Source organism: Pan troglodytes, chromosome 7 (genome assembly GCF_028858775.2).
Source record: "Pan troglodytes isolate AG18354 chromosome 7, NHGRI_mPanTro3-v2.0_pri, whole genome shotgun sequence".
NCBI lineage: Eukaryota > Metazoa > Chordata > Mammalia > Primates > Hominidae > Pan > Pan troglodytes.
Window position 1 is genome coordinate 13,889,662 of NC_072405.2, and position 18,707 is coordinate 13,908,368.

The 18,707-nt window shown below is 44.5% G+C and overlaps 1 protein-coding gene across 1 annotated transcript; it reads right to left on the bottom strand.

Annotated features, from left to right (window-relative positions):
• Positions 1 to 214: 214 nt before the first annotated feature.
• DEFB1 (defensin beta 1) lies at positions 215 to 7,373 on the bottom strand. The gene is given in 2 exon segments (NM_001009151.1): positions 215 to 360; positions 7,313 to 7,373. Coding segments are annotated over 2 exon segments (207 nt in total).
• Positions 7,374 to 18,707: the final 11,334 nt, after the last annotated feature.

Consider the following 18,707-nt stretch of genomic DNA (forward strand, 5'->3'; position numbering starts at 1 on the left):
TCACTCCCCTTTTCCAGGCAGGCTTTGTGGTTTGACCTGTCTCACATTCCAACCCATGCACCCTAACCCCCTACTTCTTTACCTCTTCCAATTGAGACACAAGATTCATTTTGGCCCAAAGGAGGTATACTTCAAAAGCAATTTTCCTTTATTAAAAGAATGCTTATAAAAAGTTCATTTCACTTCTGCGTCATTTCTTCTGGTCACTCCCAGCTCACTTGCAGCACTTGGCCTTCCCTCCGTAACAGGTGCCTTGAATTTTGGTAAAGATCGGGCAGGCAGAATAGAGACATTGCCCTCCACTGCTGACGCAGTTGTAATGATCAGATCTGTGGCCAAGGCCTGTGAGAAAGTTACCACCTGTAAGGAGGGAACACAAACACTTCAGACTCATGGCTTGTAGCTGCAACGATTTGAGAACATCTCGCGAAAGCAGAACAAATAACTGCAAAACACCACAGAGTCTTCTCTTCCAAGAAATTTGCCCATGATTGATCTTTGGGGCTACTCATGAAATGAGGTGTCTGAAGAGCTTACTCAGTCTGGGGCTATGCCAGCTGTGGCCAAATACAAGCCAAGGAATGAACAGTGGGGTTCTGAGTGGGGTTTTCTTCTGCTGAGAGATTTTAAATGTGCAGGGAATTCAAGTTATTTTTCCAAACAAGTTTTCTGCCTTGTCTCAACACACCCCAAAATCACATCCTGTGTTTTAGAAATGTGGAAGCAGCTGCCACTCTTCAAACACAGCCTACACTTCCCTCCTTCCATGCCTTCAGTTACGCTGTTCCCTCTGCCTTGAATCCCAGCTCCCTCACTTCCCACATGACTATTTCAGCTGAAATCTAGGATCGTTTCACATCAGGCTGAAATTATGGTTACTCTCTAAAACTTTCATAGTTTTTTTTTTCTACTTGGACTTTATTTTGCCCTTCTCCCAGTATCCCAGATCTCATAAATAGAGACAGTACTCTGGAATAGCCTTCTATTCCATGCAACAGGGAACAGTCGCCTGTGATATTCCTGGCGAGGGACCAGCAGGCCGCCATGTTGCAAGTCTCCACTGGTAGGCGTTTTGGACTGAACTGAATCCCCTAGGAAAAGAATTCCTGTGTCGAAGCCCTAACAGTGCCTCAGAAAGTGATTGTATTTGGAGAGAGAAACTTTAAAGAGGTGATTCAAGTTAAACACGGTCATTGGGGTGTGCTCTGATCCATAAGTCTTGCATCCTTATAATAAGAAGAGATTGGGACAGACACACACAGAGGAAAGACCATGTGAGGACCCAGGGAGGCGGTGGTCATCTACCAGCCAAGGACAGACACCTGAGAAGAAGCCAACCCTGCTTCCACCTTGATCGCAGACTTCCTGCCTCCAGGACTGCGAGGAAATACATTTCTGTTGTTTAAACTGCCTGGTCTGTTTATGGGCAGTTTAAACGATAAATCTGGTAGCCTGAGCGGACTAATACAAGAGGCCATCGCCACCCTAGGAGACAGTACATTCTCATGTTGCAGATCTCTGTTGGAAAGATGGCTTTCACACCGATGGAAATTGTCTCATCAGTAACTTCCATCCAAAGGCTATTTTTCCACTTTTTGCAGTAATTCCACTTTTGAAAAACTCTTCTCATTGTCCTCAATGCCTGGTTTCTGGTCCCTTCCCAAACCTCTTCATTCTCCTGTGGATGTGTTTAAGTTGGCCAATACACTTCCCAAAGTTTGAAGCCTGGTATCAATACAGAGTCCCTTCAATGTGTTCCGCCAACCAAGGTAAGTAGAGGCTTCATTTCTCTCATTTTGTTCTCAAAGCAGCACCATCCAATATGGCAGCCACATGCTCCCTGTGGCTGTTCTCTTTTAGGTTAATTGAAATCACCCTAGCCACATTGCAAGTGCTCACGAGCCCTATGTGGCTAGTGGGTGCTGCATTCATCGAACAGCAGATATAGAATCTTTTTACCACTGCAGAACGTTTTATTGAACTTCATTTCAATAGAAGGGACTCTGTATTGATACCAGGCTTCAAACGTTGGGAAGTCTATTGGCCAACTTAAACACATCCACGGGAGAATGAAGAGGTTTGGGAAGGGCCCGGAAACCAGGCATTGAGGAGAATGAGAAAAGAAGAGTTTTTTTGTGTTGCTGTGGAGATGGAAGGGAATTGAGAGGCACTCTGGTTCTCCCATCCCAGTACTCAGGGAAGCATCTTGGGCCAAGGCCACTCATTTGTTCATACAAAACACAGTCTCTTGATTGCCAGCTTATATTCTTTTTCTCTGACTGATTCCTAATGAGGCTGTCTGAGATTGTACTATGTTTTAATAATCTCGCCATAATGTTGACCTCAAGTAAGATCATGACCAGCTAGACTCTGCCAAAGTCTCCACTTTCTGCTTTAGTCTCCCTGCACTGGAGGCTCCCAGTGCTGGAAAGATACTTAGAGGATGCCTACTCCAACCCACGCTGCAAAAGATGGAAACTCTCCAAGTGATTATCTGTTATTAGAGAGATCAACTGAGCATATAAATTTGAAAGCACTTTGAAATCGAGAAGGTTTATACATCTTTGTTCTTGATTGTTCTTCTCAGTAATCAAATGGTTGGGTATATATATGCTGAGTAAGCAGAGGAGGCCCAAATTTAATATGGATGTAGCTTTTTAGAGCCAAGGTGGACTTCGGAACTCAATTAATTCAACCTTTCTGTGATCCTCTCCCCAGATGAAGGAACAAGGTCCAGTGATGTCCCCAGAGCATGTAGCTGGTCAAAGACCAACCCCAGACCAGAATGGATGCCTCCTGATCTCACTTCAGTTCTCATTCCACTTCACCACACCGCTGGTTGACTGTGGTGTCACGGTGCATAACCAGAACTAATTTCTGGCATTACCTTCCAGGATCTAGTACATTATGGGACACAAAAGGAATTGCAGCAAAGTTAGTGAGAGGGTGCTTTGGTTACATTCTGTGTTCCACAACTAATCTACTGTGTGATCTTTTGCAAACCACTCAACCTCTCTAGGCAGCAGCTTCTCAAATTTAAAACGGAGGAGACTACGCAGCCATAAAAAAGAATGAAAGTGTGTCCTTTGCAGCAACACAGATGCAGCTGGAGGCCAATATCCTAAGCAAATTAACACAGGAAAAGAAAGTCAAATACCACATGTTCTCAGTTATAAGTGGGGGCTAAACACTGAGACACTGGGGGCTACTAGAGGGGAAAGGAGGCAGGGGAGTGTGGAAAACTAACTGTGGGGTACTATGCTCATTACCTGGGTGACAAGATCATATTCCAATCCTCAGCATCTGAGTGGGTCTGGGTTGGGGCTGATAATTTGCATTTTAAAACAAGCTCCTAGGTGACACTGAAGCTTCTGGTCCAGAGGCCATACTTTTACAACCTTTGGTCTGGAATATTGAGGTTCCTTCCTGTTGGAGCAGTCTATGCTGCTTTCAGTCTAGGGGCCTTTTAAAAGCACTTGTCTTTACCATTTTCATGACATTTGCCTTCCCTCTTGTGTTAGATATTGCTGTGCGTGTGTCTGTTTCTCTTATGTGCTTTTTAAGGATGTTTGTGTAATCTAAATGCGTCTGGAGATTTTTGTTTTCCAATAATTGTGGACCAGGCAGCCCAAAAAGAACAGCTAGAATATCTGACATACACACACACACACACACACACACACACACACACACGTGCAGTTTGTAGGTATTAGAGAACCAACAGTAAAGAATTACTAGGTCAAGATTTGAGAGAAAGACAGAAACAAAAGCAGGAACATCACATCCTACTAACATAAAAAAAGTTATTATGAAGGCATGAAACATTTTGAAATAAAGAAGACCTAAATGAGTGGAAATGCTCTGTTAAAACATTTGAAGATTTCTTTTTTAAAAAAATTAATCTTCTGCTTCAACCAAATACCATGAGAATCCCCAGAGGTTCTAATTTGACAAAGTGATTCTAAATTTTATTTGGAAATTCAAAGGGCCGAGAATAGCCAAGACACATTTGGAAAAAAGGTGAGAGGTCTTGCTTTACTGTATTTCAAGACTAAGTATAGAGCCACTGTAATTAAGGCAATGTGCTGATGGCACAAGGACAGAAAAATGTCCAAATGGAATAAGATAGAGTGTAGAAAGAGGCTCATGCATACATGGAGAATTGATGTAGAATAGTAGTGGCTCAGCAGAACGGTGGGGAAAAATAGTCTTATCAACAGTTGGTTCTGGGCTGGGCATGGTGGCTCATGTCTGTAATCCCAGCACTTTGTGAGGTAGAGGCAGGCAGATAACTTGAGGTCAGGTATTTGAGACCAGCCTGGCCAACATGGTGAATCCTGATCTCTACTAAAAATACAAAAATTAGCCAGGTGTGGTGACAGGCGCCTGTAATCCCAGCCACTCGGGAGGCTGAGGCAGGAGAATCCCTTGAACCTGGGAGGGAGAGGTTGCGGTTAGCCAAGATTGTGCCACCGCACTACAGCCTGGGTGACAGAGCGAGACTCAGTCTCAAAAAAAAAAGTTGGTTCTGGACAATCAGATATTCATATTGGGGAAAAAAAATAACTTGACCGTTACTTCATACCGAAGACACACACACACACAGACACACACACACACACACAACCCATTGCCAGATGGATTATAAGCCTAAATGTAAAAAGAAAAAGGATAAGCTTTTAGAAGACAATATTGGGGACTATCTTCATGTCTTTGATGTAAAGAAAGTCTTCTTAAACAAGATACAAAGTGCAGTAACCTTAGGGAAAAAGGTGGGACACATTCGACTACATTGAAATCATGATAAAAGCCTCTTTTCTAGGAAAGTTTCCATTAAGAGAGTGAAAAATCAAAACACAAAGCAAGAGAAGATATTTGTGATGTATATAATTGTCAAAAGGCTTGCATAGAAAATACATAAAGAACTACAAACCAATAAGAAAAGACAGATAATCCAAAAGAAAACATGGACAAAAGACCAACAGGTATTTTACAAAAAAGAACCCAGTTGCCTGTAACTATATATAAAAGGGCCCAACTTATTATTTATCAGGGAAATGCAAATTAAAACTCCAGTGAGCTATTGCTACACTCAGCAGGTGGTTAAAATTTAAAAATAATTGATGTTATCAAATGTTGGCAAGGATACAGAGCAAGAGGAACTCTTATTCACTGCTTGTGGGAGTGCAAATTGGTGTAAACAATTTCGGAAAACAGTTTGGCATTGTCCAATACAATTGAATATATGCATAGCCTATGATCCGGTGATGCAACTTTTCAGCATGTAGAAATAGAGGCATAAGGGCACCTACGGGCCAATAGAAATGTGTGCACAAACCAAGCTGTACTATTCAACCTGAATATTAGTGTGGCAAAAGTGTAAAGAATATGAAAAGTATCACCATAAAAGTCAAGTGAGTGATTATTCTTGGGGGTAGGAGGGACTTGTGACTGGGAAGGCTCAAGAATAGCTTCTCATAATTCAATTTAAATATAATAGACTGAAAACAAAAATTCTTTATGTTAATAAAGTGCCTTTCAAACCCTTTTGAGTTTGGACTGAACCACCATAAGAAAGAAATTTCTCACTGCTACTCAGTAAAAACATATGCACACACCCCAAACTGAAATATGGGTGTAATTAAACAGCATCTACTTTTACTACATGGCATGAAGTAATATTTTCTATTCCCTTAAAAAAACATGGGCCGGGCGTGGTGGCTCATGGCTGTAATCCCAGCACTTTGGGAGGCGGAGGCAGGCGGACCATGAGGTCAGGAGTTCAAGACCAGCATGACCAGCATGGTGAAACCCCGTCTGTACTAAAAAATACAAAAATTAGCCAGGCTTGGTGGCACGCACCTGTAATCCCAGCTAACTCAGGAGGCTGAGGCAGGAGAATTGCTTGAACCCAGGAGGTGGAGGTTGCAGTGAGCTGAGATTGTGCCATTGCACTCCAGCCTGGGTGACAGAGCAAGACTCCATCTCAAAAAAACAAAACAAAACAAAACAAAAAAACACGGTAGGCTGAGTGGAGTGGCTCATGCCTATAATCCCAGAACTTTGGGAGTCTGAAGTAGGAGGGTTGCTTGTGCCCAGGAGTTTGAGACCAGCCTGGGCAACACAGTAAGACCTTATCTCTACCAAAAAATAAAAATAAAAAAATTAGCCAGGTGTGGTGGTGCATGCCTGTAGTCACAGTTTCTTGGGAGGCTGAGGTGGGAGGATGGCCTGAGCTCAGGAGGCAGAGGCTGCAGTGAGGCGAGATCACACCACTGCACTTTAGCCTGGGTGACAGAGTGAGACCCTGTCTCAAAAAAAAAAAACAAAGCAAAAACAAAAACCAAAAACCAAAAACCAAAAAAAAAAAAACAAAAAAACAAAATCCATTGTAGCAACTGGCAGCATGAAAAGTTCTGCATTTAGAATGCTTTTGTACTCAGCTTTCAGATGGAAAAACTGAGGCATAATTGGAATAAATTAAGCCTATCTGCTGGATACAGTGATGGCCTAGAGAAACTTACAATAGGATCTTACAGAGACTTTCTGAACTGGAGTGCTTGCTTTCAGGATCATCCGTCCCAGCCCCTCATTCTGCAGATGAATAAACCAAGGCTTAGCACCACGTGACTCATGTGAACAAGGATAGGGCTGGGATAAAACATGTCCCCGATTCCTCCTGCACGTCCCACCATCATGTCAGGGTCATGGCTGCTTTGGCCCAGAGAAGCTGACATACACCTGGCTCACAGGAAGCCCCCTCCTATTGACTGGGGAGACCGCTAACCTGGAGAATGTGGATGCATTTCTCAGGAGAGGGAGAGGACTGCCTGCCTGCACACGAGGTGAGTCCAAGGCACCGGCTGAGCTGGCGTGATGGGTGGGGCGGCAGCACCTCACCTGTACCAGGGCACCCCAGGAGGCTGCACCCAGTGACCTGCGCTGAGGATGGGGCCGGCCCCTCTCTCTGCATAGGAAGCTGGCCTCTCAGTGTGGGGAGTCATCTTGCAGGGGAAGCAGCAATCTCATCCACATAGGATTCTGTCTACATGTCCAGGACAAGGATGCAGGCAGCTGCCTGTGACAAGCACCATGACCCTGCCAGGCTCACTCCTTGGCGGCTCACAGACCCTGAAGGCTTGGCAGGGCTTGCCTGCTGCCTTCTGCCAACTGCAGGCCACTCAACCACGGGATGCTTTCCTGCTGCTTGTCCCTCGTCCCTTGGGACACGGAGGCAGCCATCCGAGACTCACATCAGCCCCAGTGTCCCCAGCCCTGGGGATGGGAAACTCTAGCAGGTACCAGAGCTTACCTGAGGCCATCTCAGACAAAAGTAAGCAGAGAGTAAACAGCAGAAGGTAGGAAGTTCTCATGGCGACTGGCAGGCAACACCCAGGATTTCAGGAACTGGGGAGAGGCTGGCTCCTTTGGAGGCTGAGCTGACAGAGGCTTCCAGAGGCTGGAGCGTCACTGTATTTATAAGACTGGTGGATTGCACAACCTCGTCGACGGAACTGAAGGGAGGTGCCACAGTCAAGGGTGAACTTCTAATCGCTAACCCCTGGTGTCATTTGCCCTAAGCAGTCAGCAGTCACATGGCACATTGTCTCCATCTGGCTGCCGCTGGATTTAGCTTTCAGCCTGGAGCCCTGGGGCCAGCTCCTCCTGTTTGGTTTTCTAGGTTAGGCAGTTCTGATGGGGTTTCTGGAAAAGGCAGTTCACACTGGAATCCCTCCTTCTGGAGCACATGGAGGAGAGCCACGGGGAAGCTCTGAGCAGGGGGCCACTCGGCTCTAAGCTGGTGTTGGACTCTTTAGTTTGATTGTCTTCCTGCAAGACAAACTCAAACTTCACCCTCTTCCCTTGCAAAAGGAGAGCTGGTTGTAATGAAGTTTCTTCCTCTGACCAAGGCTACCTTCTCATCTCTCCCCTTATGCAGAACACTCTCCTCGATGGACCAACTTTTCTCTTTTCCCACTAGACGTGTTCCTGGGACGTTTCCAAAGGGCACTCCTCAGAAAGTGAGCCCCCAGTGTGGCCCTTGGAGGTCGAGGGTCTGGTCCAGCCTGGGCCCACCCTGCAGAGCTACAGCTGCCAGACTGGGGCGCTGTTAGCGACTCTCCAAGTATTCCTCAGGTTTTCCTTGATTCTAAAGATTTAAGAAACATTTTATTTATTACTGATTTTCATTGTAATTCTGTGAGCAGCTTTCCTGATGTCTCAGTGGCTTATTTGCAAGCAGCAGACGCTGGCTCTCGCTGACCAAGGAAGGGAAGAGTTTATTCGGAGGATATCAGGGTTGGTGGGGGGTGGTGGCATGGCTGGAGAACCCAGCTTGAGGCTCAGTTTCCAGGAATGACATCCACCCTACACTGTCACGGTGGTCCAATGAGAACCCCATGCTGCAGCCACATGGCATGAGACACCCAGAGTGGACTGACCCTCAGCCACTCTACCCCTGGCAGAATGCCATTCTGCACCCAAACATGAACCTGCCGTATACTCCCACTGCACCCCTGCCAGAGAAAGACAGAGAGAGATCCAGAAAGATGGACAAACAAAAACAGAGACAGAGGAAGAGACAGAGACATGCAGAGAGACAGTAGAGAGACACAGAGAAACAGAGAGATAGAAACAGACAGAGAGAGATGGAAATAGAGAGAGAGATAGAGAGAGAGAAATAGATTCAGAGAGACAGAAAGAAAGAGACAGAAAGATCCAGTGGGATCCTGTAGCTAGCTCATTGAGGCAGTTCACAAAGGGTGTTTGGGAGAAACTTGGAAGAGGTTGAGCCATGCCTGACCTAGGAGCAGTGAGATTGTGGAAAGAGTAAAGAAAGAACCGAAACACAGCTTTCCTTGCTGCTTCTGGGTGAGACATGGCTCAGCCTCTTCCAAGTTCCTCCCAAACACCCTCTGTGAACTGCCTCAATGAGCTAGCTACAGGATTCTATCGGATCTGTTTCTGGCCTTTTCCTTCTGTCTTACCAAAGCCACACTATGATTATTTGACCAGGCAATATAATCCTCATGTTAGAGAAGAAAAACACTGGGGTTCAGAGAATTGAAACAAATTGCCCAAGGTCACCCAGCTGGTAAATGGAAAACTAGTGTAATGGCCTGGAAAGCCTCATTCCCTAGCCTCTGTGCTGACCGCCTCCTGGGGAGGTTTCCAGGTTATTACACCGGGTGTGGGTTCAATAAGATTGTGAAAGAAAAATATCTTGGGCACTTTCAAGCTGGGAACTGCTTATTGCGAATCTGCCTCTTTTTCTATTCAAGTCATTTTTTGCTCCCAGAGATACATGCGTATTTCGATTAACTTTTTTGGAAAGACTTATAATAAATTCAAAAGAATGCAACCGGTCAGGGCGCAGTGGCTCACGTCTGTAATCCTAACACTCTGGGAGGCCGAGGCGGGCAGATCGCCTGAGGTTAGGAGTTCGAGACCAGCCTGGCCAACATGGTGAAGCCCCGTCCTTACTAAAAATACAAAAATTAGCTGGGTGTGGTGGCACACACCTGTAATCCCACCTACTCAAGAGGCGGAGGCCGGAGAATTGCTTGAAACCGGGACACATTGGTTGTAGTGAGCCGAGATCGCACCACTGCACTTCAACCTGGGTGACAAAACCACACTCCGTCTCAAAAATACAATAAAAAGAATGCAACTGTCTGTCTCTCACATACCTGTGACCTGGAAGCCCCCAGTGGTGGGGGCCTTGCTTTGAGCTGTCTCTGCCTTTCTGAACAGAAGTAATGTACTTCTTATATATTGATTGATGTCTCATGTCTCCCTAAAATGTATAAAAGCAAGCTGTGCCTTGACCACCTGGAGCACATGTTGTTAGGATTTCCTGAGGCTGTGTCACAGGTACATCCTCAACCTTGGCAAAATAAACTTTTTAAATTAAATGAGACCTGTCTTAAATTTTGGGGGTTTAGAAGATAATAAAGTAAAAAATCTCAGAATGCTGCCGGGCACCATGTGAGGTCCGATGGTGTCTGTAGATCCTGGGAGTGAAAGGAATCTAAACCCTGGAATCCTGATTTTCAGGACTGATGTTTTCTGCTCTGAACCTGAAAAACTTTTTTTTTTAATTTTATTTTTATTTTGTATTTATTTTATTTATTTTTTTATTATACTTGAAGTTCTAGGGTACATGTGCACAACGTGCAGGTTTGTTACATATTTATACATGTGCTGTGTTGGTTTGCTGCACCCATTAGCTCATCATTTACATTAGGTATTTCTCCTAATGCTGTCTGTCTCCCCTCCCCCTACCCCACAACAGGCCCCGGTGTGTGATGTTACCCACCCTGTGTCCATGTGTTCTCATTGTTCAATTCCCACCTATGAGTGAGAACATGCGGTGTTTGGTTTTTTGTCCTTGTGATAGTTTGCTCAGAATGGTGGTTTCCAGCTTCATCCATGTTGCTGCAAAGGACATGAACTCATCCGTTTTCATGGCTGCATAGTATTCCATGGTGTATATGTGCCACATTTTCTTAATCCAGTCTATCATTGATGGACATTTGGGTTGGTTCCAAGTCTTTGCAATTGTGAAAGTGCTGCAGTAACATACGTGTGCATGTGTCTTTATAGCAGCATGATTTATAGTCCTTTGGGTATATACCCAGTAATGGGATGGCTGGGTCAAATGATATTTCTAGTTCTAGATCCCTGAGGGATCGCCACACCGACTTCCACAATGGTTGAACTAGTTTACAGTCCCACCAACAGTGTAAAAGTGTTCCTATTTCTCCACCTCCTCTCCAGCACCTGTTGTTTCCTGACTTTTTAATGATGGCCGTTCTAACTGGTGGGAGATGGTATCTCATTGTGGTTTTGATTTGCATTCCTCTGATGGCCAGTGATGATGAGCATTTTTTCATGTGTCTCTTGGTTGCATACATGTCTTCTTTTGAGAAGAAACACTTTGCTTTTTAAGGTTACATTTTCAGGATTTCAAGCATCCTGTGAGGGTGCTAGAAGAAGGTCATTTTAGTCCCAGTGTCCAGGGCATCACCCTGTTCCGCTCACGTCCATCAACAGGGTGATGCTGGAGAGCAGAGCTCACTCCTGCGCGCTCTTCAGGAGTGAGGCGCGGTAGCCAGCTCGGAAGGCATGGGAGCCCGGGCGAGATCATAAGGAGGCCAGGTCCCGTGCCATGTGCCCAGGAGAAACCACATACAAGCAGAATGCAGCATCTACTTTCACATAAATATTGCAGTGAGACTGGCTAGAGTCCTGGCTTCATCACTCACAATTGACAAAAGTGTGGCCTTTGTGGGTGGGCGCTGACTAAGGAGACTGATGGGGGCTGTGGCGGCAGAAAGTGCACAAGCCTTTGACAGCCCAGGGATGAGGCTACTGACCCACCTGTGATGAATGACAGTCTAATGGAGGAAATGACACCTGGGATGAGGTTGTAGAGCAGATGGGGGCCAAGTAGATGAAAGTGTGGTGGGAGGACCACGGACATCTCAGGAGAGCAGGGACCAAGGCCTATATAGGAGATGCATGCGTGTGTGTGTGGTGCATGAAGGCTTATGTGTGGTGTGCTTTTAGGCTCATATCTTTGTGTGCGTGTGGTGCACATTTAGGCTTTTCCGTGTGTGCATTTAGGCTTGTGTGTGTGTCTGCCTGTATTTAGGATTGTGTGTTTGTGTGTGTGCATTTAGATTTGTGTGTGTGCATTTAGGCGTGTGTGTGTGTGTGTACGTGCATTTAGGCTTGTGTGTGCGTGTATTTAGGCTTTTGTGTGTTTGCATTTTGGCTTGTGTGTTTGTGTGTGTGTCCATTTAGGCTTTTGTGTGTGTGCATTTAGATTTGTGTGTGTGTGCATTTTGGCTTGTGTGTGTGTACGTGCATTTAGGCTTGCGTGTGTGTGTGTATGTGTGCATTTTGGCTTGCGTGTTTGTGTGTGTATTTAGGCTTTGGTGTGTGCGTGCATTTAGGCTTGTGTGTGTGTGGAGGGTGCACATTTAGGCTTTTGAGGGTCTTATTGAGCAGCTTTGGTTTTCTTCTTCGGCAATAGGGAGGCTTTGGAAGAGGAATTATATGAGCCTGTTGCCATTATAGAACTAGTCTAATATGGAGGTGTTGAGGATGCATGGAGAGGGCGTCAGCTTGGACTTGGGAAGACCCAGGAAGGGGCTGAGGAGCCATTAGGGTCTTACACAACATGGGGAAGGGGGAAGAAATGAGACAGGAACTTGAGGGGAATTAAGAAGCTAAAGTTAACCACCCTCCACTGGCAGATGGAAGGAGCTGGATTTCTGACCCTGGATGGAAGGAGCTGGATTTCTGACCCTGGATGGAAGGCGCTGGATTTCTGGCCGTGGATGGAAGGAGCTGGATTTCTGGTCCTGGATGGAAGGAGCTGGATTTCTGGCCCTGGATGGAAGGAGCTGGATTTTTGGCCCTGGCTTGACTGAGTGTGGTGTCAGGCCCTGAGCTGGGTGAGGGGAGGAAGAGCCGGTATGGGAAGATGTTGAGTTATGTAGACAAGTGAGTGTAAGGGGTGCCCTCATTCGCCATCACAGTGGCTGGTGTGTCCTCTGCATGCTGGTCTCTCCCTCCAGTCATCAGTGAAGGCTGACGGAGGGGAGGGGCTGCGTGGGATTTCCACAGTCTCCCCTCACTGGAGGGTCCAGGGTCTGGCATAGATAATCAGTCACTGTTTTGGAATAAATGAATAAACAGAAGAGTGTTGCTATGGACAGAACACATTCCCTGCTTGCATAAATATATAAAAGGATATTTAAGGAGGTAATTAGGCTAAATTAGGTCATAGGACTGGTGGCCTAATAGTTAGACGAAGAGAAATCAGAGCTCTGGGACATGGCGAGAAGGCGTGATGCACAAACCAAGAAGCGGCCCTCACCGGGAACCGAATCAGCCTTCATCTTCATCTGGAGCTTCCAGCCTCCAGAACCATGAGAAATAAACTTGCATTTACCCAGCCTGTGGCACATTGTTGTGGCAGCTGGTTAGACTTATACAAGTGTTGTCTGTATTCTTGGTGAACTCTTTATTTCTTCTAGGACAACAAAACTCCGGGGACTCCATTCCTAGCAGCACCCCAACCTCCTGTTACCCTCACTCCTATGGGGGCTTCCTCTTCAGGGAGGAACTTCAGATTTTTAAGACATGGATGCTTTGTTTTGGTTTGAGACTGTGCAAGTCCCATAAGTGGTGAGCACAATTTGGAACACTATTCCTTATTCCCTTACCCGCAATAGTTTGTTTTTTGTTTTTTTTTTGACAGAGTCTCACTCTGTTACCGAAGTTGGAGTGCACTGGTGCAATCTCGGCTCACTGCAAGCTCTGCCTCCTGGGTTCTGGGCATTCTTCTGCCTCAGCCTCCCGAGTAGCTGGGACTACAGGCAACTGCCACTATGCCTGGCTAATTTTTTGTATTTTTAATAGAGATGGGATTTCACCATGTTAGCCAGGATGGTCTTGATCTCCTGACCTCGTGATCTGCCTGCCTCGGCCTCCCAAAGTGCTGGGATTACAGGTGTGAGCCACCCCGCCTGGCCTTTTTTTTTTTTTTTTCTTTTTTTCAAGACAGACTCTCACACAGTGTCGCCTAGGCTGGAGTGCAGTGGCGTGGTCTCGACTCACTGCAACCTCTGCCTCCCGGGTTCAACCAATTCTCATGCCTCAGCTCCCCCAAGAAGCTGGGATTCCAGGCGTGAGCCACTGCACCCGGCCACTCGCAGTAGATCTTGATTATGATCTGCTAAAGGCACGTCCTTGACTGCTGACCTCACAGGCCACGCCACTGGCAGCTGCCCAGAGCAGGAGCTGTTTGTGTCAGGTGCTTGTCACAGCTCTGGAGCGTGAGACCTGAGTGTGAAGAGGGGAGGGGGTCTGGGGTGGGACAGAAGCTGTGTAGGGCAGTACCTGCCCTGGGGCTCCACCTGCAAGGTCAACAGGACACAGTCCTTACATGGTGGGGTTGAGCTGGTTTCAGTCCCAATTCAGGAGCTCCTCAGAGAGTCAGTTCCACCCACGTAGGTTGGAGCTAGCTCCTCAATGCCACTGTGAAGGAAAACGAAGGACACAGCCTCACCAAGCACCGCCCCAGCCAGGTGCAACGCCACTGTGAATGTGTCTAGTCCTCAGGACCACGAGAGGCTGTGTTTGAAGGGAGCTGAGCCAGCCCCTGAGTCAGACAGAATGGATTCAGCTTCTGTGCCTCTGTGGAGAGGCAGGGCCAGCTGGGTCTGGCACTCACCTGTCCTGCTGCTAGTAGCAGTGGTAAACTGTCTAACACCAGAGGATTACGTGGGTTTAACACATTTATGCGCACAGATGAGGAGTGTTCAATTAGTGCTAGTTCTTACCATGATTATTTCTATTCTTTCCCATATTATGAGGTCATCATTACCCCATTTCCTAGATCATACACCTAGACTGGCAGAGAGTAATGTACAGGTAATGAGTGGTACATCCAGAACTGACCCAAGCCATCAGCATAGGGGGTTGAGTGTCATCCTCTCTTTTGCAGGCAGGACATCCCAGTGCTAAGGAGAGTGACCTCAGACACCAGAGACACAGCAAGCGCAGCAGAGCTGATGGCTCTGGGAACACTGGTCTTCATAGTCTTCCCCGTTGTTGGTTTTGTTGTCTTTATTTACAAATAAAGTAAATATTTATTATTTGTAGATGACATTTTATTTATAAAGATAATATACGTGTTGCAAAAAGTTAAAACAATACTGATGTGTAGCAGCAGAAAAGGAAAGTTGTCTTGAATCCTATTTCTCATGGATAAACAGATTGCTAACAATTGGGTTTCTCTCAGCTAATGACATTCTCTTCTACACACATGAAGGTATCTATTCATGTACACTTCAATACTTACAGCTTGTAAAAAGGAAACACTTTGTAATACTGATCTGCAGCTTGCTTGTTTTCCTTTCCACCTAGCAGTTGTATGTCTTTCAGTATTTTAGATCAAATCCATTTTTATAGTACATGCATTTTCAGTTGATCCTTGAACAACTCGGGGCTGAACTGTACAGGTCCATTTACACATGGATTTTCTTCCACCTCTGCCACCCCGAGACAGCAAGACCAACCTCTCCTCTACTCCTCCTCCTCAACCCACTCAATGTGAAGATGATGAGGATGAAGACCTTTGTGATTATCCTCTTCCACTTAATGAAGAGTAAATATATTTTGTCTTTCTTATGTTTTCTTTAATAACTTTTGTCTCTAGCTTAGTTTATTGTAAGAATACAGTATATAAGACATATAACATAGAAAAAGTATGTTAATATTTTATTGATAAGCCTTCTGGTTAGCAGTAGGCTATTAGTAGTTAAGTTTTTGGGGAGTTGAAAGTTATATGTGAGTTTTTGACTGTGCCTCATGTATAACTTTTCATGTACTTATTACCCAGTGTGATCTACTGATACAATGCAATCCGTATCAAAATCTCATTGATTTTTTTTGGCAGAAATAGAAAGTCCATCTTAAAATTTATAGCAAACACCAAGGAACTCTAAATAGCCAAAACAATCTTGAAAAAGAAGGAAGTTGGATGACTCAAACTTCCTGACTTTAAAACTCATTGCAAAGGAACAATAATCAAAACAGTGTGGTACTGGCATAAAGACAGACATATAAATAGTGGGATAGAAGAGAAAGCCCAACAGTAAATTTTTGCATATGTGGCTAAATGATTTCCAACAAGGGTGCCACTACCACTGAAAGGGAGAAAAGACAATCTTTTCAACAAATGGTGCTGGGAAAATTGGATATCCACATGCAAAAGAATGAAGTTGGACCCTTGGCTAACAGCATATACAAAAATTAACTCAAAACGGATCAAAGACCTAAACACAAAAACTACAACTACAAAACTCTTAGAAGAAAATATAGGGGAAAAAGTTCACGATAATAGATTTGGCAATGATTTCTTGGATATGACACCAAACACACAGACAATAAAAGAGAAAATAGATAAATTGATCTTCATCAAAATTTAAAAAATATTTTTGTGCATCAACATACACTATAAATGGAATAGAAAGGCAAGTCATAGAATGGGAGCAAATATTTGCAGATTTTATGTCTGACAATATTTTTATGTCCAGATATATAAAGAGCTTCTAAAACTCAACAACAAACAACCAAACATGATTTAAAAATGGGCAAAATAGACATTTGTCCAAAGAAGATATACAGATGCTCAGTAGAATACTTTTTAACCACATTCCTATAAGTGGACATTAGATTGTTTCTATTTTTTTTACTACTATAAGAGTGGTGCAGTTATCACTGTTATAATACCAAATGTATGTATATACATATATTTACAAGTAAATATAAATTATTACTCATGTAACAAATATATACTAAGAACCTGTAAATGCTTGGTCCCTGCTTTAAAGGAGGAGGACTAGTGAGCCTATTTAATTATTTTGATGATAAATATTATGAAGAAAAAGCACAGGGAACCATGAGGATGAATAACTTGACTTGGGCAACTCACCGGTGGGTTTTCCTGAGGTAGGTAATATGGGGTTTACTGCATTAATTCTTAGGCTTGGAATTGTTGGCTGAAAGATTAAAGGGGTTTCATCTTTAAAATTTTAATACATATTGCCAATTTGTCCTCCACAAGGTTTACTAATTTACAATCACATGCAAAAAAAAAGTATAGACTTGCACCTGTTTCCAATATTACCATTCATTCTGGCCTGGGTTTATCCATTCATTTATAAATTATGAAGTTTCTTGGATACTGACTACGTGCCAGGCACCGTGCCAGGGTGAATTAGAGACATAGTTCCTTATCTCGACAACTTTACTGTGGGCTGGGGAGAGACAGACAATAAATACGACAATAAATACATTACTTTAAATGACTTAGTTATGTTTCCACACCCACCTGAAAAGGGCCCGGGAGGATCACTGGGTTTCTTGTTGTCGATCTGGGATGAAATTAGGGCAGCTGGGTTAAAAACATAGTTGAAAGCAGTGGTTTTCAAGCAGGGGTGATTTTGCCACTCAGGGGACTTTGGTGATGTGTGGAGACACTTTTGCTGCTGCAGCTTAGGCGGGAGCACTATGAGCATCTGGTCACTAGAGGTCAGGGATGCTGCTGAACATCCTGCAAGGCACAGGGTGGCCTCCTATGATAAAGAATTATCGAGCCCCAAATGTTAATTGTGCCAAGGTTGAGAGACCCTGGCAAAAGAAAGAACCAGACAAGGCAGGGTTCAAATCCTAGGCTAGCCACTGAAAAGGCATCTCAGCGGTCGTCAACATGCTTGTCTTTTGCATAGGGGACGAGATTAGATGTTGTGATTATTAGATGAGAAAAATGAATAGAAATGTGGAGCACAGGACACAGAGAGCAGAAGTTGTCCATGAATGGTGGGTCGTAGTATAATGATTGCACATCACAATGGAAGAAGGATGGGAGATGGATATTTCTTAACCTGTAGCTCTGGGACCACTTTAGAGGAAGCATGGTAGGAGCAGGAGGAGCTGTGGGGCCTGGTGACTTAGGGAAGGGTGGATCCGTGCCTCTCGTTGTTTCTCTGCTATCTTGTTTGCATTGCATTTTCTTGGTCAGTTTTGTTTGTCATTTTTGAACAGTTTGTTGAATCATTTAAAAAATTGTTTTGCAGCTTTTTTTTATCCTTTGAAATCAGTGCTATTGTTTCTCATACATGTTACCAATGTTTTCCCCACTTTATCATTCAACCTGATTTATTATGTTTTTTGTTTGTTCTGCAGGATAGAGTTGCTCAGTGTAATAAACATGTTTCAATGTCTTCTATTTTGAATATAATCACAATGTCCACTCCTTTGAGTAAAAAATGATAGGTCCGGTGATGGCCATTGGCCCAAATGGTGGCCTTACTGAGCTACACAGCTCCAAAGGGAGCCACCGTGGAGATAGATGAGTGTGTGATGTCAGTGTACCTTACAGAGGTGATGCAAGTAGCTCAGACTCACATTGTGAATCCACAGTGCTTGGTGCTTTCAAAGGGTTTCAAAGGATTTCTTGAGAAGCAAATTCTATTTACAGATAATTTCTATTTCAGTTCCTTTCTGAAATATGAAGGCAAAATGTTAAAAAAGTGACATTGATATTATAACTCATAATTCGCATAACAACCTTTTTGTTAGCCGGGTTGGAGACGTTACACACACTTTGAAGAAACACAAAGCTGGTAGTAATTCTACAATTCAGAAGAAGCTTTATCTGGCAGCCTCTTTTTGTTCTACATCCAAATCCCATTGTGATACCTAACAGAAAAAGCCTTAGAGGTGGCAAAGAGGTGGATGGATGGTCCTAATGTCCACCCTAGCTCCCCAGCCATCCTCCTAGGATGTGTTGCAATGCGTCTAATATTCTTTCCAGAACCGAGTGTTGAATGGTGTTCCCCATTGCAATAGAAACACACTTGGAATAGGATAGCATTTATAGTCATGACCAACCTATACCCCTCAGGGAGTTGCAAGCTGTGCTCTGGCAGATGGGACCGAGAGCACACCTCTGCCAGGGAAGCTTTGAGCCAAGCAAGGAAATCAAATTCTTCCTGTTATGCCCAGAATTGTCATTTACTGCCCATCCGAATCATAGCCTCATAATATCTCAGCTGGAAGGACGTAGCCAGTGTCTACTCCAGGGAGTTTCTGGGAGTCCCTGGGACTTAGAGTTCTGCCAGTAC